At 38.8% G+C, this 24,437-nt stretch overlaps 1 protein-coding gene across 7 annotated transcripts in view; it reads left to right on the top strand.

The window, feature by feature from the left end:
• The window catches only part of znf536 (zinc finger protein 536), a 234,300-nt gene that overhangs the window by 169,370 nt on the left and 40,493 nt on the right, over window positions 1-24,437 (top strand). For all 7 annotated transcript variants that reach the window (XM_055060098.1, XM_055060101.1, XM_055060097.1 and 4 more), the window contains 2 exons: window positions 2,877-3,035; window positions 13,900-15,672. In XM_055060098.1, coding sequence (XP_054916073.1) covers window positions 2,877-3,035; window positions 13,900-15,672 — 1,932 coding nt within the window. The remainder of the gene's footprint in view (window positions 1-2,876; window positions 3,036-13,899; window positions 15,673-24,437) is intronic.

Raw genomic sequence — 24,437 nt, 5'->3', positions numbered from 1 at the left:
ACAGGTTTTTTTGTTCTAATTGACCACAGGTAATAATGCTCATGTATTAACAGCCATTTCCATTTAGACATGTTTAAAGCTCATACTGGTAGGTAGTTGTTTCCAGAGCAGAGGAACATTCAAACTAAACAAACTAAGTTTTAGTACAGAGAGATGTAGAAGTATAAAGTTATGTCTCAGCAGGATTCATATGGTCAGATGTGCAGTGCATGATCTGAACCAGGGAACCATACAGAGCTAAAATACAATACATCTGAAAATGTTGCCTTGAGGAACTCCATATGTGATCTCTGTCCACTTAGATTTATAATTAGCACAGTGCCACACATCAGTCAATCAATCAATTAATCAATCAGTGGATATTATTAACTGTCTGAGTGCGGTCCAGTTATTCTAACAGAATTTTTTTACTTCAATATCTTTCAGCCACATAAGTTTTTGTTTCTTCTGTTTACAAAGTCAACACATTTATGATCAATACATTAAAAAAGAAAAAGCATGAGAAAATTATATTTGGCATTTTCATAAAGCTGAAAATAACGGACAGACTCCAATGTCCCCTGAAAATAAGATTTAAATCTTAATCCGTGTTTTTACATGTGCTTTTACAGTCTGTTCATTGTACACAAATACGCCACACAAGCCAAACAGAAGCAGCTGGTATTTAGTATCTGTGCATTGTCACACATTTATATTTAGGCCGTCTTTCACTTTCAGTCGTGATAAGTGGTGTTCAGCCTGACAGCAGCCTGGGTGGATGGAGTTATGTGTTTAGTGTCAGCGTGGAAGAAGACTTGCTGACTTGGGTCTTTCTATTCTGTAAACCTTATTTGACTCTGCGATAGATGAGGGTGAAAAGCGGGTGGGGAGCGACAGAAAAGAAAAGTGTGGGCGTCTGTTCAAAAAACTTCTCATTGTGTTCGATTTTGATTCTTTTTTTTTCTTTCTCCCCTCCTCCCTTTTTTTTTTGGTTTTGTTGCCGTTTCCTTACATATACCCCAAATCCTTTAGCAGATATGGAAATAAATACATTTTATTACTGCTTGGTGTGTCCCATAAGTACAGTACTGAAAGCATCAGCATAGTTTAAAAGTTCGTCATCAATCTTCTTTTGAATACAAAAGTCAGGAAAAACTCAAGCAAAAAATAAGCGACCACAAAATCAGCTTTACCATGAATACATTGAACAAACTGTTTTAAGATTTGATTCCTCTGAAATGTTTGGTTTTCTTTCTCTTTCTCTTCATCTTGTTAACAATCCACTTTACTGTTTGCTAAAACCATTTTAACAAAGTATTTTTAATAAAATCTGAGGATAGTCACTCACATGTTTCAATCTGATGTATGACTTAATTCAGTTGTATGTTCAGAAAATTTGCATAAAGGCATATTTGCATTTTTTTTTCTATTCAAACCTGTTAACTTCTGTGACATATGGTAAATTAAAGCCCTTGATCAAATCAGAAGAAATTATATTTATTTTTCACGTCTTGATAATATTTATTGGACCCATTATGTCACATTTGCTTACAATAGGCTTTGGAAATGTATGAAAACTTCTCCAATTTGAATATGACATGTCCTGCCAAAAGAGATAAATGCAAAGATAAATAAAATAATTTCAAAACATAAAATATTCTAGATATCATATATAAAAAAAATAATAAAAAAAAGATTATTTTTGTGGCTTCTTACTTTGTTTAATGCAAATACAAAATCTTTATATGTGAGATAGTGGCATTGAAATCTTTTGTTTTAGTTCAGTTGCATAGACATAATGAACGGATAGACAAAGAACTCACAAAACATTCCATCCCGCCCCCCCCCAAAAAATATATCAGTCCAACATTTTATTGTTCCTTTAAAATCTGTAATTTTGAAAATAATATTCAATATCAAGTTTAATTCATGTATTCCGACTTCCATCACAACATATTAAACAAAACTTAAACAGATAATATATTTCTAATTTTACAGCTTTAGGACAAAGAAATATGTCAACAACAAATTTGTATGTTTTCCTGTTTTCTTTTTAAGTTGCTTTTATTTGTTCTCATCCCTTTAAATTCAGCACATGACAGACTCCTTAACGTGGGTACAAGGCCAGTGTGTACAATCTGACGGTGACACCCTCACCTCAGATTATGCTGCTGTCAACACATTCCCAGGTTGTCGTCACTCATCTTTTAGATTCCTATTCGGGGGCTGATTGTGTTGATAACAGACTGCTGTTGCACTAAACTGTGCATCATCGTTTTTTGGCATGCGGAGGAAGTGGCGGAGGGCTGGGTCAAAACTGTTATCACCCTATCATATCTCTGACAGCTTCCTGTCAAAATCAGGTCGCAGGAAGAGATGCAAGGAGATCTTGCGATGCTGACAAAGCCAAACCGCTCTCTCTCTCACTCTCCCTATCTTTTATTCTGCTTTCTTTTTGTCTGCCTTATTTAGCAGTTTTAATTCTCTTTGCCACTTAGCATATGCTTAATAGGACTGATGATGATAGTGAGGGTTGTGGGGGCAAAAAAGGAAGAAAAGCAGTGGGAGACAGGGGTGTGGTGTAAGTGTTGGGGGTGTGTGGATGGTTGGGTTAAACCAAGGTGGCGTTTCAGAGCCTCGGTGTTTCTAAAGAACCAGAAAAGTTTATGAACCGTCAGCGTTCTGTCAGGGAGGGAAAAAAGCTTGGCTCGTGAGTCTGTTTGATGGGTTTGTGCCGTTTGCTCGTTCAGCATGGTAAAGGAGGGACAATGATGTACGTACAGCAGACAAAGACACAAAAAGAAGTGATGTGAAGTGAGGAGGGCTGGTTTGAAGTGGCACTCAGCACACCGTCCATTCACCCTCCCTTCCCTGTGCTGTCTCCATGTTTACTCCAGATGCTGGGGAAGACTTGGCGAAGGCAGCAGTGAGTCTGCAGCCGCCTCCATCCCAGGTCAGGGAGCGGACCATCGGATCGTCCTCTAAGGACTGCCCCTACTGCGGGAAGTCCTTCCGCACCTCCCATCATCTCAAAGTCCACCTGCGGATACACACAGGTCAGTATGGTTAGCATCGTCTCAGGCGTCGATCGCTTTCCTTCACAATTAAACATTTATTGTACTTCATGCAAAATTTACTTTGCTACTTGTACTGACATTTCTTATGGGGTTAGATTGACATATCGGGTTCTGAATATTGGCCTAATCACATATTGGACGGCCTGTTACATGATGGATATGATGCAGATTAATCAATTGCATATTTTCCAAATGAGAACACAAGAAATCATTATTGGTAATGAATAACTAGAAAGAAAGGAAGAAGGAAAGAACAAAAGAAAGATTTTGATTTTAACAACACATTCAGTGAATATACATTATGACATCAGAATTTACCCGAAGAAACAATCACATAAACACAGAGTGAAAAAGTAACTGTCCATAGACCGCAGAATAGACAACATTGTTAAAACATCACAGAGTGAAAAACTCAAATTATTCATCACTGAAAAAAGCAGAAACTTACTGACTTAAACCATCAAAGTAAGTATAGTGTCAACTTTTTCCCCTGCAGTGTTATTTATCTTACTTCTTCTACAAATATAAATGGAAACTTTGCCGTATCCAGTCAGAACATTTAACAATCTCCACATGTTAGCTTATTTTAGCATGCACCAAATATAAAAGCCACTTGAGACAAATAAACTCTAAATTTTTTAAAAACATCTTCCAACACAATAAGCAATGGCGAGAGTCACTTAGATTCAAGACCCATGTGAACATAGTTTCTGTTTTCTGACATGAAGGACATAATTCATTTGGATCTTTTGAAAAACTCTTAACATACACCGTCCCATGAAAAGTCGGCAACTTCTTTCTTTACACAAAGAAAGAAATATAGAAAAAGAATGACATTTTTATTTCAATTGTAATAGATTTTATTAGCAGTTCAGTTCATCAAGCTTTTTAAAGTCTTTCAGAGTCACCTTGTTCATATTTGTATGGGTGCATACCAGTACCAGTTTGGATTTTTGGTGAATGTAAATCTGTCTCAGGCAGGTCTCTGTATTCTCACAGTCCCTGTGGGGAGTTGTGTCTGCATTCAGAGTGATTACATGGACAGTACCCAGTGATTTAACCATAAAACTAAAGTTCTTCTACCTAAAGAAAAGCTGGAATCACAGTCCAAATAGATTCTGTTTCAAAAAAGCTCAGATAGGAGGATACTTTAACAGGGCTATTGTTAGGTTTGTACTACTCCTATTTTTTTTTAATTTGTATTTATTTATTTATTTATTTTTACAACAGCAAGATGAATTGCTGAAATAAATCCACTACAAGACAATGTGTCTCTGGTTTAGATCAAAGCATATTCACATGTGCTAAAGAATTAACAAAGACTTTAATCTCTAGATATTACCCAGTTGATAGAGACACAACTCAATGTGGGATGAATAAAGAAACATGCCTGGTTTTATTTTTATGAAATAAAAAAGCAAAACCAAATGTCATTTTCCGTCTACATCCCACTAATACTCACAAAAAATGAATTAAAGTTTGTAGTTTTAATTTAGAAAATAAATAATGTGAGGGTGGAGGGGTTTTGTAAGGTGCTTTACTTCTGCGTATGAGAATATCATGAATGATATGATGAGGCTTAGGATCTGACAGGAATGTTTTAATATATCGTTAACGACATTTACCTTGCTAGACACATCCGAATGTGTGGTTTGGAAAAGTGTTGCTTTTAAATCCAGCTCAGCCAATGGGGAAACTTTGGGTGAAGGATGCCACATAAAGGCAATGACCTGCAGGTTTCACTGTTAACATTTGAACAGAAATGGCCAAAATCCTGTACAATTCACCTGTGGCATTGTACTCATGCTACTAAAGCTCAAACTGCAAAGAATGAATTTCAATAAGACCACAGGACAGAAAAAAAACCAAGATATTTGAGAAGCTGGAACAACATTTAATTTGTTGTACTTTTGTTGAGTAATTGAGTTTAAACATTGGATAATCTTGAAAATTCAGATTGAAGAAACTTCACCTGACCATCCTGCAGGGCATTTGCAAACAGGCTCATTTGCATGAGGAGAACTAAGTAACCTACATTTGCCTGGTCAAAGCATTATTGAGCAAGGCATTAAGATCCTTACCTACAGCTTACCTGAATCACCTCAATAGGATTAAGAAGGTTAATAGTTCAACTGAATACTCGTAATGGAAATACATACTGCATCCTAAAAGGGTTCACACTCTTGTTAAAATGCCAGTTTTTTCTGATTTAAGAAATCAGAAAAACCTTTAGAAAACATTTGCACTTTTGTATGTGTTTGTCCCACAATATTGTTCTTTGATTAAAAATGCCCAAAGTGTACGTCAAGTTAGAACAGTTTGTCTGCAGCTACATTTCCATCAGAAATATATATTTTTTATGTATAATATAGAAATATATTCCAATGTTGGAAAATAGAACAATTCCACAATTGTGTTTTTCAATTAAATAAGAAATATAATTGAAATCATACATGAATAAGTTTTGCAGCAGTGACAACATCAGGTTGATCTTGTAACTTGTGTTATGCGAAAAACTATATCCATAGCAGTTTTGTGAAATAAAATAATTACGAGACAGCCAAAAAAAACCCACCTCATTCTGGCAGCAAAAACTTTTTCAAAATTGGAGTGTTTCAATTAAGTACATTTATTTTCCAAATGTCAAATTACACAATCCTGTGGACTGGATGGAAATGCAGCTTTTAATGACTCGAACACCTGCTGTGTCCATGAACGTGGAGGATCCGGTCAAAAAAAAAATTAACCTGAACTGTAACCGAACCTAATTACAAATCCTATTTAGCAGTTTAAAAAAGTCTGTTCTCATTTGCTTGTATTTCCTCTTTTTCTGTCAGGGTGCTGAAATGATAGGGAGCCCCCTTTTGTTTCCTCAATGAAAGCACGTATTGATCCGAGGCCAGGAGAAAACCTTCAATCTGCACCATGCTAACACATCCAGTAACACTTACAAAATTAGATTTCTTAAGTTAAATAGCACAACCAGGCTGTGCTATCCCAGCAGCACTCCAGTAGCTGGTGATGACTTTGGGAGCCATTTGATATCTGTTAGGTCAGAGAGCTGAGTTATGTCTGCTTTGAGTAGTATGCTGCAGTAAGAACACCCCTGAGGGCCATATTTTATCATGAAGGAAGTGCAGGCCTCCACCTTGGCCTGGTGTTTTGCAAAACATTTAACGAAATACACCACTAGGCTGATCTGATTTCCTCCATTGTATATTTTACATTCATTCGTTCATATTTCAACATATAGTGAAACAACAGAAAAGTTCTCCCGCCACCCCACGTCCTCCAATCTTCTGCAAAACTTGGAAGGTTTAGTGAGGATGTTATCTTTTCAAAAGGAATGTATCCTTGGATAGGGGCCTGTTTAAGCACAGATTTAATACTGTCTCTTCCACACATGCAAAGGGGGGAGAGCTTGATGCATCCCCAATATGTAGTCTTTAAATCATTCCTATGCGCTAATCGGAGCAGCTCCATTATCACCACAAGATGACTTCTGCAGGGACTGAAGATCTGCTCTGTGCTCCGGTGACAATGCGAGGAAATTCGCAGATGACAGGCGAGCTCTCGTTACCCTAATGCAAAGTGACTGACACAATAGAGTTGCTTACCGAGCTGGCCAAGGCGGCATTGTACGGTGCAATGCGGAGATTAATGAGTGACTAACACCGGCTTGAAAGGAATGAAGTGAATTTAAATTCCTCAAAAAGTTAAAGAGCTAATGTTACAGTATTAATTTCCTCTTGAACATCGAGTGGAAAAATATCCATTAGCAAAATTAACCACAGTTTTCTAGGTAGCTAACATTGTGCGACTGTGGCACTACAGTGTGGGGCCAGAGCTAATGAACACACTGCAGAGGGTGATATTTCATTATACAAATTAATGCTCACATTTTAATGGGAAAGTCACATAATGAATCTAGGCTTCAGTGACAGCAATTAGAGGCCCAGATTGTCCCCTTCTGGACAAGGCACTATTTAGCAGTAAGCAGCTGTGTGTAAAAAAAAAAAAAAAATTAAAAATAAAGAAAAAAAGACCTCGCTCCTGACAATAGCTTCACATAACTTCAGGCCGAAGCACATAACCAATAAGAGTGCCTGTTCGCTTTAAATGAGTAGAGGGGGAGAGAAAGAAATGGAGACAGGGGGAAAGAAGAAGCATGACTTGCCCGTGTCATTTAACCTTAACCTAACCTTGTAATCAGGATGAATCAAGAGGGACCTGTGATCTCCGTCTCTATTCCTCTCACTCCTTTGGGCCCCTCCCTCTCATCCATTCCGTTCTTCCTCTGAGTATCTCTCTCCTGAAACTGTGAGGGTTTTTTAAGCGCATTTACCTTTTTCTCATCCTTTCCTAATCTCTTCTCTTCAGTTTTTTAATACAGTAACAGTGCAAGATTTAATATTCCCCTGTAGAGCACACTTAATATCCAAAGTTCCCCTGTGCATATAGCATCCCTTTATGGTGTGATTTTCCCTCTTTAATAATTGAACAGTTAGTCCTGGCAATATGAGAAACACTGCCAGATTAACCCTAACTGCTAAAAGACAAAGATGCTAGAATTACAAGATTTGTTTTTGACAACAACCATACAATAAATGTATTTAAGAAAAAAACCTAATGAGCACAAGAGTTAACATATTTAATAAACTCAGTTTGTGTTGTAATGTTATTCAAATATCAGCAAGATTTTGGTGAGTCAAAGAAAACAGAATTACCATGAAAGCTGTAAAGTATGTTTAGTATCTGCCTGAAGGAAAGAGCATGACAGAAAAATGACTGTATAATGGTTGGACTTTATGATGTTTTCACAACTGACAATCGCGGTGATTCAGTTCGATTAACTTGGCTTTCTTTCACATTGCACTCACTGTGTCAAATGAACCAACCCTTTGAAAATCCTGTTTCCCTCCTTGCCTGTGGTGGCACTGCACCAAGAACCACTGAAAAAAACAACAAAAAAACTCTAAGCAAGGCACCCAGAGCAATGCCCTTCTTCACCAAATGTAAACAAAGATGCATTTGCAGGATTTCTTTGTCTATGGTTTTTCAACAATGGCCTCTGTGTGAGCCATTTCTCCCACTAGCATTAGACACATGTTTTGGTTGTATTTACCCAGAATGTCCTGCAGAAGAGCTCACTTCCTGTTTTTCAATTGAACTATCTAGGCAAATAAAGTGCAGATGGTTTTCAGAGGAAAAGCAGGGCTGATGTGAATTCACCCTTAATGTTCAGATGTTTTCAGGGAAACTCCTGTTGGAGGATGAGGGATAGATTGTAGCTTATCTGTAGTTAAAAACCCAAAAAGCTTTTCAGATCAAGTTTCTGTCATCCAAATGTGTTTTCAAAAATGCTGTCGCAGTTTAAATGAATGGCTTTGAAAACACACTTAAACTGATTTCTTTTTATTACTATGGAGTCTACAGTTATTCAGACTGTGGTGGTTGACAGTGTTTCATGATGACTTGTGTATAAAAACACATACTGCATAACAGAGCAGGTAAATTGTATCTATAAACTGCTTTTCCTGTCATACTGGCCCTTCTAAAGGCTGAGCACGAGAACACATTCACGCATCGATATGCAGATGGACAGGTAACTTAGGGAGAAGTGCCTCACCCATGTGACATTAGCTTAACTTTTTTTCCCTGCACATTTTTAAGCATCACAAGACAAGTGGTTGGTTTCAAAATAACGTCCCCGGTTTTGCAAAAAAAAAATAGTTTTTTGTTTGTGTTTTTTACTTGCTTGAGGTCATTTTTTGGCTTTTCTGAAAAAGAGTTAATGTGCAGAAAGGTAGTTGAAAACACATTTGCTGATAAGTTCTTTCATAGAAAAAATTCCCATCCATTTTTCTGAGATGTGTGGTGCAGGCTAGTTTTCCATCTCTGCATCTCATTTATGATAGCCATAGGTAGCGCCAACTTCTGACCAAATTACACTCTCTGAACTGTATTTGCACCAAACCTGTAGATGGAAGCATGCCTGATTTGCATCTTAATTTTTAGCAACATTTTAAAAGTTTGCTTAACAACTCTACCTCAGAAAAAGAGAAAGAGGTTCAAACTGGTTAAACACCTAAGAGAGAGGCCAAAGAGGATTTCCACCATCTCAAAACTCATTATAGGAAACCATATAGACTCGTTCATATCTTCCTAGTTTACTGCAATATTTACATAGCAATCTGTGACACGCTGTGGCTCATTGGGTACGGTAGTCATCCTGCAATAAGAAGGTTGTAGGTTTGGTTCCAGCCTCCCCTCGTTACATTTCAGGAAATTTCTGTTTCTATTCAACTGTCATGGATTTTAACAATTACAAAGAGATAAAATACACTTTTAGAAGTTATTTGAAGAAAGTAAAACAATAGAAGTCCTTTTTGTTCTTGATATTTGTCAGCTTCAGTATCTAAGACCAAGAAATCTGGATTTATACCAAACATAAGGTTTTCTGCATCACTCTACATACTATATGCTTATAACCTTTTAGTAGATCCTCACTTAAAAAAATAACATAGCTACCCCCAGGTATCTGAACACATTCACGCTATTTTGCTAGTTTTGTTTTTAGACTTCCGTGCCCCTTTTTAATAAGATGTCTCTTGACCATTTAAACACACAGCAGAAAGGGGAAGAATATTAAAATGCTGATATTAAGGGTTTTTTTTTTTTGCTTGGGTTCCATTAACACACCGTAATTAAGAATTTCTTCCTCATTGTCACTATGATCTAAATCAAATGTTTCCATTGGTTTAACTAAACAAAAAGATCCATTACCAGATTTCAGTAAGCAGGTGCTCCACTGTGTACTCCTGAGGTGTATGCAGACACGTTATAGGCCACATTATATAATAATGTTTCCACCTCTTTAGCGCAGCGCCCCTATGCGGCTCACGTTGTGCATACCCACGTTTTACACCACTGCCTGTCAGTTGTGCCACTTTCATTTCCCCCTCTGCAGTAAGCATGGACAAGTAGGCACAGATATTCACAGGGTACCTTAACCTTCAAAAGGTCTAGGTGTTTACCCAAAAATGTGAAAGTACATGTTTTTTTTCAACAAAAAGGTAAAGTAAAACACTTTATATATATATATATATATATATATATATATATATATATATATATATATATATATAAAAGAATACAAACATAGTGTATTTGTTATAACTGGTGAAATAATCTTATCTCTGCCTTATTTTTTAACAATTTATGCTAATTGCAAAGAAAATTCATCCTTTTAGTTTCAAAGGATTAATGGCATATTAATTAAAAAGACTCGACAGTTTTAATAGTACTTATCTCTGAATCAGCTAACAAAATGTTCTACCTGTGCTATCCATTTATTTATTTATTTATTCATTTATTTTTAAAAATAAATAATAAAAATAGACTAACAATTGTGAAAAGTTGACCAATCTATTTTTAAATGCCGTAAAGCAGTTTCCTGGCTTTGATGCAGGAATGATCTGTCATGTGCCTGGGAAGTTGTGCTGTTTGGCTGATATCAATTAAAAGTGGATTAACGGGTACATAATGACCTTTAGCAGTAAATTGTGTGTAATGTTGCAAGGCAGGATACAGTATATTCCCCAGATGTCACACCAGGCCCCTGACGTATGATGGAGCAGATGTCTTAGCCAGTCCAAATGGCTCTCTAAGACACAAACACACACAGCTATACACGCAAGCACGCACACACACCACACGTGCACACAGTGTTGAGCTGACACGCATGCATAAACATGTGTTCACACACATTCCAAATGGTGCGCACACACATTCATAAACACAAGAAGAGGCAGAAATGCACAAGTCATCTGTTTCACTTGCTCCAGATAGTCCTGTGCTTAATTTTAATGGAAAACTGACAGAAACGGATCACTCTGAACATTTGTTTTTGCCTTGAGCTCGCCTTGCCCTATAAGCATAACTAGGATGGGGTCATGTGTAAAACATTTAGGAAGGTTTGTTTTTGTCCCTTTAGATACACTGGATGTAAATTGAAAGTGTACAAACCCCTGGTATTCACCTCTGCTATAGGACAAAATAAAAATAAAAAAAAATAAAAAACAAAGAAAACATTAACTAGAGGTGTTTGGTAGTAGCCTGTTCGCACATTACATTTTGATTTGGCCAATTTACCTACAAAGGTGTCTTCAAATTTAGCAGATTGTGATGACATCTCTCACCCACAGCCCTCTTGAGGGGATCCCACAAGTCCTCTATCAATTTCAGTTTTAAATCTAACAGGAGCATTTCAAAACTTTATTCATTCTATTGATTGATTTTCACTCTGGATATGGCATTTTTTGTTGTTATTTATATGACAAAACACTCAACTTTGGTTTGATCAAATCATAGCATATTCTACATCAAGGTTGGGGAGAAACGTAAGCTAAGTCTGTTTCTTAAAAAAAGCCTTTTTTGCACTCTCAAGATGTTCCATTAAAGGTCACAAATTATGTATTTGAACAGGGGTGAGTAAATATTTGAGAGTGACTGTATATCTTGTTAGTGCATATAAATCTTTATTTTCCCCTTAAACATTAACAATATTAGGGAAGAAAAAACAGGGATGGGAAAAAAATCTTATCAGTCTAATTTCTGTCTAATTTGGCTCTTAGAATATCATTTTGTCCAGTTAGAGGAATTGAGAATGATCATTTGCATCAGGGACGTTTCCTTATTAAATCAGCACTGAGCCTCTGTTCGGCAGCTCACAGGAGAAGCACTTATTGGGTTAAAAGCTCATCTCGTATGGTTTATTTTAAATATACTCTATGCTTCACAGACACTCTGCTGTAAGAGAAAAGATATCAAATCATTGTCTTTCTTTCTCCAGTCAGGGTTATCTGTCTCTCTCCATGCTCTCCTTCTCTTTTCTTTGCTTTTTTTCTCGTATTCTTTCTTTTTACACTCCTCAGCAGTTCCACCTTCAATTTTCTTTTGTATAGCCCCCTATTCTTTTCTCTCCCGTATCAATATTCTATTGAGTTGGTGTTTGTGGCCCTTTATTTGAGAACTCTGCAGTAGGTCTGCAGATCACAGAGTCTTTTTCTGGAATGGTGCCCTCTAAATAATGATAAATTACTTGAGCAGTATGCCATTTGCTAATTATATCCATGATTTACTACACAGCCCGACTTAAATCATTCAAACCAGCCTTGCGTAACAATGCTCTTTTTTTTTTCTTCTCTATGAAATGTTTTCCATGCGTATAATCTAAATATTTTATTGGCATATATTTTAAATATATAGAAAGAATGTGCATGCAAAACACTACAGGCATCCGATTCCCCTTTTATTTATTTTTCCACCAATCTGCATGCCTTTACACACAGTTATTGTTATCCCTCTTACAGAAATTCCACTCTGGCAACTTTTTATATGTATGTGTTTCAAAAAAAAAAAAAAAAAAAGAAAAGAAAAAGAAAGAAAAAAAATCAAGCTTAGCATTTTTTCCCTCTTTGTTCATTGTTTAATGAATCCAAATCTGGCTCAGACGCCAAGCCTATTATAATTGCTAGCAGGATGTGTTCTATTTCAACATAAGTATCATTCCTATGGAAGATCTACTTCAGGCAGAATAATGTTGGAGTTAAACCATCATCAGGAATATCCATGAATATGGATGTGAAGCATAAATAAACACATGTAGATGTTACAGAACAGATTCCCCCGTCTTTTACTGTAATATAAATCACTTTCATCTGTATCCTCTGTAGTGAATCATATTGTTCTTTATCACCAGGCTCCAAACAGACATGTGGTCCGCATGTGTTGCCTGCAATTTTCCCCTCGTCCTTTTATTACTTTTACATAGCAGTTTAGCCTAGTTTGTATTCTTATTTGATTCGCTGTAGTGTGGTCAGGATTGCATTACTCTTAGAGCCCTCCACCTCCTCCCAACACACACACACACACACACACACACACACACACACACACACACACACACCACACACACACACACACACACACACACACACACACACCCCCACACACACACACACCCCACACACACACAAACACACGCACCCCAACATCCCCCGGCCCCACAGGAGAAGCTGCAAATGGGGAATGTCCGAGAAATTACACTCTCACTGCCAAGGCACACTCCTGAGAGCAAACAAAGCAAGAGAACAGAGACAGTGACCCCACTCCAAACACACACGCGCACATTTTGTTATAAATACAGGTCTAGTCACATCCTTCAAAGAACAGATAACATCCAGATAGTTTTGTTCTCAGATGAAATTATCATTTGTACCAGTGAAGTGAAAGCAGGGTAGAGTGAAACGTCTTTATGGTGTTGATATGAGTGATGGCTCACTTGGTGAAGCTGGATCAGCCCATGATCACTGGCCTGCTCCTGTCCTAACACAAGCACATTAACACTTATATAGACATCAGGCAGCGATGGACCGCTGACTGGAAGACAAAAGACTTCCAGTCACCGATAGTTGTTGTTGATTGAAAGACTTCTCTGGTTCATTAGTTGTAGCTTATTTTTTTCTTCTTTTCTTTGTGTCAGTATTTATGTATGTTTCTCAAATGTCCTTTTACTTTGAAAATCCATGTTTTTTCAGGTACCTAAAGCTGACATTTTTAATATGAACAAATATCCTTTCTCTTAGTGGTTAATGAAATGCACATCTTTTTGGTGAGCTCATTTGACCTAATTTTCTTTGTTGAGGGAGGTTACATGACCCGAGGGTCCACTTTCCCTGCTCCAATAAATAGATTTTGATATAGAGTTAATGTAATAAGCAGTTTAAGTATTCACTGTTTTCTTTGTCTTTTTCTTTCTGTGTCTGTTTTGGCTTCTCAGGAGAGAAACCCTACCGGTGCCCGCATTGTGACTACGCTGGCACCCAGTCTGCCAGTCTGAAGTACCACCTGGAGCGTCACCATCGTGAACGTCAAAACGGCTCCAACACATCAGGCTCGTCCTCTGGCCACAACACGTCTTCAGACCATAAAGACGATCCTGGGAAAGCAGGCAGTGGCATCTTCGCCCGACCAGATGTACTCCGTAATGTTTTCAAGGGCATGCCAGCCAATCTGGACTTCAGAGCTAGTCCACTGCTGCCACATCAGTGGGCATCGGCTGGTATCATAGGGCCACACGAACGAGATCGCGATCGTGGGGATCGGCGTTTTGATTCAATCCATTCAACTGAGAACCTGAAGACTCCGGATGGTCAATCCCCCATTGTTTCAGCAGCTGACAGTGCCGCCAGCTTCTCCGACCTGAGCAGGGCTTACCAAAGTATGATAGGGAACGGAGTCCACTTCCAAGGTTCTCTCCAAGCTTTCATGGACAATTTTGTCCTGAGCTCTATGAAGAAAGATGTTGCTGACAACCACAACCCTGTCCAGCTCCCAGTTCAGCGTTACCATGATAACGGAGAGCCCAAAGCCAAACGTGTTGTTTCAAATGACCAAGAGAAAGATGACAAACCAGAAGCCAAGAAGCATTCAGAGACTGGAAAGCCAGGGTCCCAGTATGAACCTCTTGATCTTTCTGTATCAGTACGTCCTGAGTCTGGACCCGGATCCCTGCCTGGCTCTTCAATCACTGTTCACGATAATGTGGCTTGGCATGGCTGCCTCTTCTGCTCTTTCTCTACTTCCTCTTTGGAGCTTATGGCTCTGCACCTTCAAGCTAACCACCTGGGTAAAGCCCAAATGCAGCGAGCTGATGGAGGCAAGGAGATCCAGCAAGAGGGTGTTCCCACAAACTCTACCATTCATTCTTCCAATATCAAGAGCTCTGCTTTGGCGCTGGAGAGAGAAGCAGACAGAGATGGTGAGAAAATCCAGGGAGTTTGGAACAACCACATCGAACAACCATACAATCCCTTCCAGAGTGATTTCTTCAGGAGGTTTGGTGGTCTGTATGATGGCTCTTCAAGAGTTACCCCAGGCCTTCAAGGTTATATAGCGGAGCAGGGACTGGAACTGCACAATCAGGTCATTGGAGGAACACCATCAGCTGGAGATGACCATATTGGTGACAGGGGTTCCTGTGGAGAAACTGAGTATGACCGCATTGGATCAGATGAAGAAATCACAAAAGCTGGGGAGCACAGCACATGCGGGACCCCTTCAAACACCCCAAAGAGACCGCAGCTACAGAATAACTCAGAGGAAGAGGATGATGACGGTAGAGTGGCTGAAGAAGAGGAGGAAAAAGATGATGATGAACAAATGGACTTGGAGAAAGAGGAAGAAGGCAGTCCTGCTTCTGACCACAGCCAGTCTCATGCCAAACCGCTGCAAGATGACTCTTCTCTTACTCTAATGAGCAATGCTGGTTTACCAGCATCCTCCACCACCATGAATCCACTGTCTCTGGTTCCCCAAGTCCAGAACCAAACCCTGGGGCTGGACAAGCAGTGGCAGCAGGGCCTGGGCCTCCTGTCCTCAGAAGGTGCATCGGGACTTGTGAAGGCTGATCCACAGGCCCACATGGAGCAGCAAATGACCATGCTGTCTGTCCTCCGAGCCTACAGTAACGACTCCACCACTACGTTCAATGGCCTGGGAGGCGGAAGTGGCGGATCAATCACGAGCGGCATGAAGAGGTCTGATGGAACCGGTGAGCATGTGTGATACCTCATCGCATAGTTAATACTGGAAACCACACACACATTTACAAACAACCTCACAAAAACAAAAGCCTTATACCTGCATAAAACAAAATTTATAAGGTAGATTAAATTGCAGGATCCCTGCATACACATAAACCCCAAAGCTCACAAATGCATAAACCCTTTACTTTTTGCTTGACACCCACAAAGGTAGTCCCAAACACTCACTAAATATCTCAAGATTGGCCCTGAAGTGATTTGAGCCTTATTTCAAGCAAGTTTAGAAGCTATCAGCCTGGCGACTAGCAACAGATTAATCTTTATTACACGTTTATATTACTGGGAGTGCAGTTCCTCCCTCCTGCTCCTCAGCATGGGGGGAATAACCCTGAATGAGTCAGAGCAGGACCTCAGTTCCCTGTACCATCTCCTCCACATGTCTCTTAACCATCTTAGCCCTCATAAAGCCGGCTCCCAAAAGCCCATTACTTTATAAGATTCGTCGATCTATGACCCTGTGAAAAATGAACTGTCAGCTTTCATGATTCTGCTAAGGTTATAGCTGATCCTTGAGACTGAAGAAAAAAAAGTATTTTTATCTCACCCTCCGTATTTTCTTTTTTTTTTTTTTTTTTTTTTTTACAGTACTCGCTAGTTGCTAAGTGTCTGTGTAAAAAGAGAGTGAAAACGAGAGTTGTTGGACATCGGTATCCATGAGCCAGTGTGACACATAGTTAATGTCAATGAATGTTTCATTAGTTTTAATAAAAATCATTGATTTTTTTTGTTATGTCCAAAGCAAAAAGAAAACTAAATGGCTGCAACTAGACAGAAGGCTCCTTATTTATGGGCACAAGAAAATAAGATAGTAGTGACTATGAAGTATTCTTAAAAAGAGAGAAAGCCTTTGTAACAGACTGTCCTAAATTTCAAACATGCATTAATCTGGAAGCTAGAAATGTAAAGTGGATAGCTGTGTTTGGCGTTATGAATATTTAACTTTGAATTTCAGGCTTTTATTTTATTTTTTTTACTGCACTAATAATCACATTGAGGCATTATAGAGAATATGAGTAAAAGCAAATTATTTTTTTTAGGAGTCCTAGAATGTAAATGAGATAAAAGTGATAATTTAGCTTCTCCAAGACAAAACTCTGGAAATACTTGTGCAGCTTTTCAATAATACTAAAATAAACATTTTTCTGAATTATTTCACAAATCGCATAAACTTTGTGTTGCAATAATATGAAAATCACTTTGTAAAGCAAAACCATAAGTCGGGTCCGATGGAAATTCTTTTCCAGATGTAAACAGGATTTTGATTAGTTAAAGGTGGGAAAAAAATAACTTATAAGTGCTTAGGTTCATAAGTGTTTTAGTAATTCTATATAAGATACTTCACATTAACTGTTAAATATTTTTTTTTATTTATTTGGCAAAAAAGTTGTTTAAAACTGTTGGCCATAAAAGTCATTTACTGTCAATGCATTTGGTCTCTTCTTGTTTCTTAAGCTATAATTCTTCAGTTTATGTTTAACTGATAAGATCTGCAAAAATGTTCTGATTGTGTTTCTGTGTTCGGCTGAAATATACTTCAACTAGTAGCTCAGTTTGGTTGCAGTCATCATCAAATGTTCCCTACAAAAAAGTCTGGGTTGTATATTTCAACTAGTTGAAATGAGTTGAAATAGAAGCATAAGGGAAGAGCGTGGATATGTTGTTTTCAGGACAAAATAACATTTTTACCGTCCTCGTTGACAACGCTGTCAGTGTGTGCTATTATCCTTCCAGTTTCTGCCAGTCCTGGTTCATACGCTACTGCTGCGTGGCTGGAAGGGAAATAATAGGCACACTTGTCTCAGTAAAATGCACTATTACAGTCCTTCTTTATGTGTCCACTTGTAAACCCCTTGTGTTGGGGGGTCACCCGCAGCTTGAACAAAAAAAAGAAAAAAAGAGACACACATTCCACTGTTACATGGTGGGTGGAAAAAAAAAAGACGAAGAAGAAGGTGGGGGTAGCAGCGCAGACGTCTGTAAAATTCAATTCAGACCTGGCAAAATGTGATTATCTTGAGTGGGTTTGCATTAGGTTTGTATGCAAATATGGCATAAATCATTAATATCGAAATTCTCCCCTGAATGTGCGGGAAGCGTCGTAGGGCACGCGTTGCACGTCTGGACTGACCGCTTCTTCATTAGTATGCCAGGAGGAGGCACAACGGGCCACAGTATACATGGGTCTAGTTGCACTTTGACTCATAACAGATATAGATGAAGATGTGAGAATTTATACAAACACACACTCAACCTGTCTGTGATATTAAAGCATACCTCAAACTGGCCCTGAAAATTAGGTTTATCAATAAATGTCATTAGCAGCATCAGTGGCCCAGAAGTTTCTGTAATCAGACAAGGTATCTGGTTACTTAAGTACAGTTCATAGTAAAGATTGATATATACCCACACCATTTGCTGTACTCTAGGTGTGCTTAACACAATCAATACTTGGCTACGCTTGTAGACCTATCTATAGCTATGCATTATCAAACATGAAGTATTACATTATTCAAACACTGCTGTACACGCCAGGTCTGCTTGCGAACATTGCTCCTCACGTTGTATTACTCACGTTACCTCAACCCCCTTGTTCACTTAATATATTAAATGTGGTGTGGGACTTTGGAAGGTTGAGACTGACAAGCTGGAGAGCGTCGTGCTCGGAGGATTTTAGAGCAGAAAATGGCAGCGCTCATAGCTGAGCACCTCTTAGAATTAGAGGAGTAGGCAAAAGAAAGAAGCCAGGGAAGTGCTTGGATGTGTTCAATTAGACCCATCGGTATATCAAGGACTCTTATGGTATACTCTGTAGTTCTCCTAATAATTGCTGTTTTGTTTGTGTTAGAGAAAAATAAAGGCTCTCGCTCAGCCATTTTATGACAAATATGCTGTTATAAACTGTTTTTAATGCATGATCTTTGTGACAAGTAACTGCATCAATGTTACAAAACCTTTAGGTAGGTCTCCTCAAGAGATATAATTTATGAAGCTTGCATAACTTTTACACATTTCTGACAGGGTTGTGTCATCTTTTGATAGTTTTCTTCTGGATACCTCCTTCAAATTTCTAAAAGCATCCATTTTAGATAAATTGGTGTAATCTTTGTTGGTTTATTTGTCACGCCTAGCTGAATGGTTTACTGCCTAGCACAAGTTTTTCACATGGAGGTTTGCATATAAATGCAAGTAAACCAAAATTTACATGGACAATTTTCTTCCACATTGGGAAAATTTGCTCAATTAGTTGCAGACCTCCAGTTGACCCAATTACTGTCAGCAGGATCATTAAACTCACTCTAACATGTTCAGGTTACTCTTGTTTTTCATTTCTTTTATTAAACGATCTAATTCCAGATATTTCCTGTCTCAACGTATCAATGCTCTTTCGCAGAAACATACCCATTTAAACATGACATACATCCTTCTGCTAAAAATGAGAGGAGCTCCAAAACTTTTCTAAAATTTTCAATGAAAACAAAAACTGATTGTCCAATTTCCCTTCTTTTTTTCCCCAACAGATCAAATGATTAAATGGTTTAGTCATGTCTGATTCAGCCATTTTTTTTTCTGGTAACCAGACTAACTTAATTAAAACCTGAACCAACATCTGAGTGCCCAGATGGAAATAACTGATGTTTCTCTGTTTGGACCGATACAAGCTCACTGGGTCCCCCCCCACACCTGCCCCCCTTCAAATTCCTGCATTTCACTTTCCCACACTCCAGGATCCATCCTTTTTCTGTTTTTCTCACTCTCAAGTCTTTCTTTCTTTTGCTTGTTGCTTGAGGGCATGGGCTTCTCCAGTGAGTAAGCCATCTGGAGGCCTGTCTGTCTGTCTCTCTTTCTGTCTGTCTGCATGTGTGTGTGTGTGTGTGTCTGTGTCTGTGTTTTACTTAGAGGAAGACTACTGTGGGTGATGCGCTTCCTCAAGCTCCCATTGTGCACCTCTGCCGTGCCAGAGTGACAGTTCTGACGGCTGGTGAAGGCAAGGTGCTATTTCCCACGTGTGGTGATATTACCAATTTAACATGTGCAGAGGTGCATTATCACCTTGTCACCCAAAAGAGCAAAATAGTGTAGTTTTCAAGGAGCAATCAAATGTAATAGCTGCTGTCGAGCTGCAAACCTGTTGCTCTCACTCTCTAAAAATATCCCCCCCCACTTACTAATTCCCATATATCAGTGGGCTGCTGAAAGCTTCTATCTGAAACGGCATCGTATTCTTCCTTTCTTGGCTTTTCTCAGCCATTCTTACTAATACCACCAATAATACCGGTCACATCGTGTTTCCTGTAAGTACAGCGCAGTGAATGAGAGGCAGGATCGAGTTGCACTTCATAAGAAAAATGGAGACGAATGGTGGATGATTGCAAAGTTGCATGACAATTATTCCATTCAGTGTTACAGAGATGGGATGTGGAGAAACCAGCGTGAGAACAGTCGCAGTGAGCATACGTATGTGAGTTTATATATTTGTGCAAATAAAGCGCTTTCATGTGTATATGTTGTTGCACCCACTGTGAGTTTGCAGAGTATTTGATATTGGAAAACATTAAACAATGGGTTATAAATTAGCCTTCTAACCCGATATATTTGACATGATCGCTACTTCCCATCTCGTTAGTTTGCTGTTTGTTGCTTTTCTTCCTTGACTCCTGTAGACTTTGTTCAGTTTGAGTTGCTCCTCTTAAGAATGCAGCGTTCCCTTCCCCAGGCGCCCTGGAGATGTGAAGAGGATGCCTCAGAGGAGTTGTACTCATAAAGCTCCTCATCCTCCGAGGAAGAAACAGAGAGAGACAGCACATCGTGTGTGTGTGTTAGATAGAGAGAGAGGAGAGAGAGATTGAAAGAAAACAGCACTGCCAGGAAAAGACACACAGGCATAATAACTACACTTACAAAGCAAGTCGACACATAATGAGACAATGCCGCAGCAACTTCAAGGAAAAATACAGATATATAAAAAACAACAGAGAGCAAGGCAGAGCGGGGAGGAAAACAAGGGATTGTGGGGGTACAGGAAAAAAAAAATTATAAAAAAACGAAGAAACTATGTCAACTTTTATTTCCTCTGCGATTCCACATCAATGGAGCCGTGCCGCGATACTAATAAAAACAAAAAAATATACACAGGTAGAGACTCACAGGCGGCAAGTTGCTGTGTTTGAAAAGCTCTGTGGCAATTAAGGACAAATAAGTTGCGTTATTTCCCCGTCGCAGGGAATGATCCAGACCACTTGCTAAAAAAATAAGAAGTAAAAAAAAATCTTGTTTGATTTAACATCTAAAAAAAAAAGAAAGCGCAGACAAGCAAATAAATAAAAGCCAAATAAATAAAGTTGGTGAGGGAGAGAGAAAAAAGGGAGGAATGGGGGGCAGAACAAAACCGCAGGGGGAATAAGAATAGCGAGCGTCGAAACAAATCACCCCGCAACGTTACAACATTAGCAGTTAGAAAATACACTTAATTCCTCAGCAGAGATGGATATAAACTGCATTGTTGCGTTGCAAATCCCACCGACTGGATTTAAACGGCTGCATTGTTTTATTAGGGAAATATGGGGGTGGAGGAACGCTGCTTATTCTAATTACAGTGATTTAATCAGGATTAGAGAGGTTACCTGGATGAGACGAGGGGGCATCTGTGGCAAGGGCACATGCTTTTAGACAGCCGGGTTCCGTGCGCCGGGATGTTCAGAAGGGCCCCGGCCCTTATCGGGAACTCATCTGCGAGCGTTTCCCAACACAATGGCTTTCTTTGCTCTTGGATGTGTAAACACTGGCCTATTTGTTCTGCATCTCTGTCCCTCTTTGCGCCGTCTTTATTTCTTTCTCTTTTTTTTCCTCCCCTCCCTCCCTCTTGCCTAGTTAAACAGCAGGCAGAGGGAATCCATTTTAATCTGATTAATAACTTAGTTGATCACATATAACCCAATTTTCAGTCAGTGCTGTCCTTGTGCGCCCGGCCACGCCCGCGCTGACCTTTTCCAGTCGCCTCAGTAGCATTAAAGCACAATCAGCTCCATTGTTCTGTCAAAAAAAAGCTGAGGATATTTGACATCATAACAAAAATTTAATGTGCCTATCTTTTTAAATGGGATATTTTTTGTTAAAGGCCAGGCATGCAGTTGAAGTGAATGTGTCTGTGTGTTGAGGGTGTGTGTGTGTGTGTGTGTGCGTGTGTGTTGAGGGCTTACTACAAGTGGGATTTGAGTTTCCTGGGTCACAGAGATGGGAACAAGTTTTCCCATGAATTCACAGTAATATGAATCATCCTTTTAAAACAGATATGGTTACATATTAGTTTTGAAAGGTACAGTAACTGTCTGAGGCATAAGCCACCTTGCAACACTGGGGCCCTTTGTTCCTGGCCAAGCTAATAACTGGCCCCTGATCCTCATCTCCTGCTGGTTAGGGAAGAACTCCCTCTTCCCCCCCTTCCCTGCTTATCTTTTTTCTCCTGAATGTAACTTTGATTACACCGTTATATGAGCTTCATTTTGTCATTTCAGTTTCACTCGGCATGTTTGGCGCTGAGAGATTTGTATTCAGGATTGGCAATTATGATTAGAATGCCACAAAGTAAGCCTTGTGAGCTTTTTCTGAAATGACAAGTGAGAAATAGAAAGAAATATCCTTCCTATTTTCCCTCTTTCTTCCTCCATTCTCTCTCTCTCTCTCTCTCTATTTTTCTTGCCCATACACACAGGAAATATGAATCAAATATTCATGAGGTGGGCCGAGGCTCTCGTGCACCCATATGTTTCCTCATTCAAGCAGCTTGCAGTGGACAGAGGCATCCATCCAGCTCGTGTGACACAGCCGAGTGTGACAGAGAGCATGACAACACCCCTCCACCACCTATCACTACTGCCGTCGCCTCCAGCATTACAATCGTCAAATAGGTCGCATCCGATCAGACCCTCACCGCACTTCTCAGTCTCCTCCACTGCCCTCTCTCTGAGTCTAGCTGTATTGCTTTAACTTTTTTTTATTTCTTCCAATCAGGGACGAATAACACAGGCTTAAACTTTCCTTCTAATCTTTTGAAGTAAAAAGTTTCAGTTAAGCTGTATTTAAATCTATACCTGTCACATCCAATTAATATCTCTGACCCAGACTTGCTCTGTATGCATGCTGAAAAACTCATGCTACATGATTTTGGATATGAGATAATATCAGACTCTTTCTACGTAGAATTATATGTGCACTTCTGAGTAGTGCGCATATAATGGGATCAAGGGTGTGGAATTCAAAGTACTGATGCCTCAGATCTGGATATGTTACCTTTCGTTGAAATTAATATGTTTTTATACATTTGGATCAAATGTTTGCCTGTAGAAAAAATTTCCTCCAAGTGGTCAAATTAATATTATTCAAGTTCAACAGAAAGTTACCATCAGTTTCACTATCAGTTTCAAGTATTTAGCATGCCAGCTGAGTACATAGCACAATGTGAGTACATTATGTTATTAATAGATTATTGTTGCAGTATATGAGTCACTACCATAGCAGTGGCACATGTGGTAAAACCTTCTGACATTAAAGAATCTGTGGCAGCCTGGTTGATGTGGTTATCAAACTGTGTACCACAGCACTCACTGCACTATGAGGCTATGCTAAAGTTTCATTTATTCAAACTATTGAAATGAAAGACAGATACTTGAGTGTAACAGAGACAATAGAATAAAACTGATCAAACTGTCATTTACTAAAACAGCCACACTCAACAGTGCATGTTATGCTGCTGAACCATGCATCATAAATGCAATCAGTCATACTTTGAAACAAAACACAACATTTATTTGATGGCCTCAGTCATCCAGCAGTGGAAAACTTTTAACAATTTACCAGCCCAATCATAATGGTAGTTTTTCATCATAAAATAGCTTTACAGAAGAGCTTTATTTTGGTAAATTTACATTATAAAAAGGGAAAAAAAGTAAAATGCTATTTTACTTTTCTCCCCTATTTCCTGCCTATTTAATTTACCGATAAAAGAATAGGTAGAAGCCAAGGATTATACTTCCCCCCTCAATTCCGAGACTCTTCTGTCAACATTAATAAAAGACACTGTCCATATACATACATTTAAATATGCATCTATATACGTATTTACACATACATGAAATCCATATATGATTACACAATATCCATATATATTTACGTAATATTATAATATTTTACAAGTTTACATTTTAAGGCTCTTTTAAACTCAGTATAAAAGCACATAATTTGAGGTCATCATTCAATTTGACACAAATAACTGAAACACATCTAGATTTGACTTTACTTTAGCGTGTTCCAATATGAACAAACCTCATCAATTATAAAGTAGAATTTATGATGGATGTTTTTGCCACATTATAAGTTGTAAGCAAGCAACGGTCACACTTCTCCAAAAAAATGGAGAGAGTCTTACCTTCTGAGCTGAAAATGTGAACCTAGACATTTTCCAGAGTTCTATTCCTCTTATAAAGTGCACACCCACTAGTGGAAAGGTAGCATTCCACCGTTCCCAACCCAGCATAGAGTGTTTCTTGCTGGCCACGCCGTGCTGACTGCTCCTCTGAGCTGAACATTTGGACTGGGAAAGTCTGCAACATCAGAACTTTTTCGGCAAATGTATTTCCATATTTCGATTAATTCCTTTTTGAAATTGCAAAAATCTAAATTAAAATTGTGAAATTTTGGCAGAAAAATCTGCTGAATG

This window comes from Poeciliopsis prolifica, unplaced genomic scaffold (assembly GCF_027474105.1).
Source record: "Poeciliopsis prolifica strain line A6 unplaced genomic scaffold, Auburn_PproV2 SCAFFOLD057, whole genome shotgun sequence".
NCBI classification, from domain to species: domain Eukaryota; kingdom Metazoa; phylum Chordata; class Actinopteri; order Cyprinodontiformes; family Poeciliidae; genus Poeciliopsis; species Poeciliopsis prolifica.
This window is presented reverse-complemented; position numbering and strand designations above follow the sequence as displayed.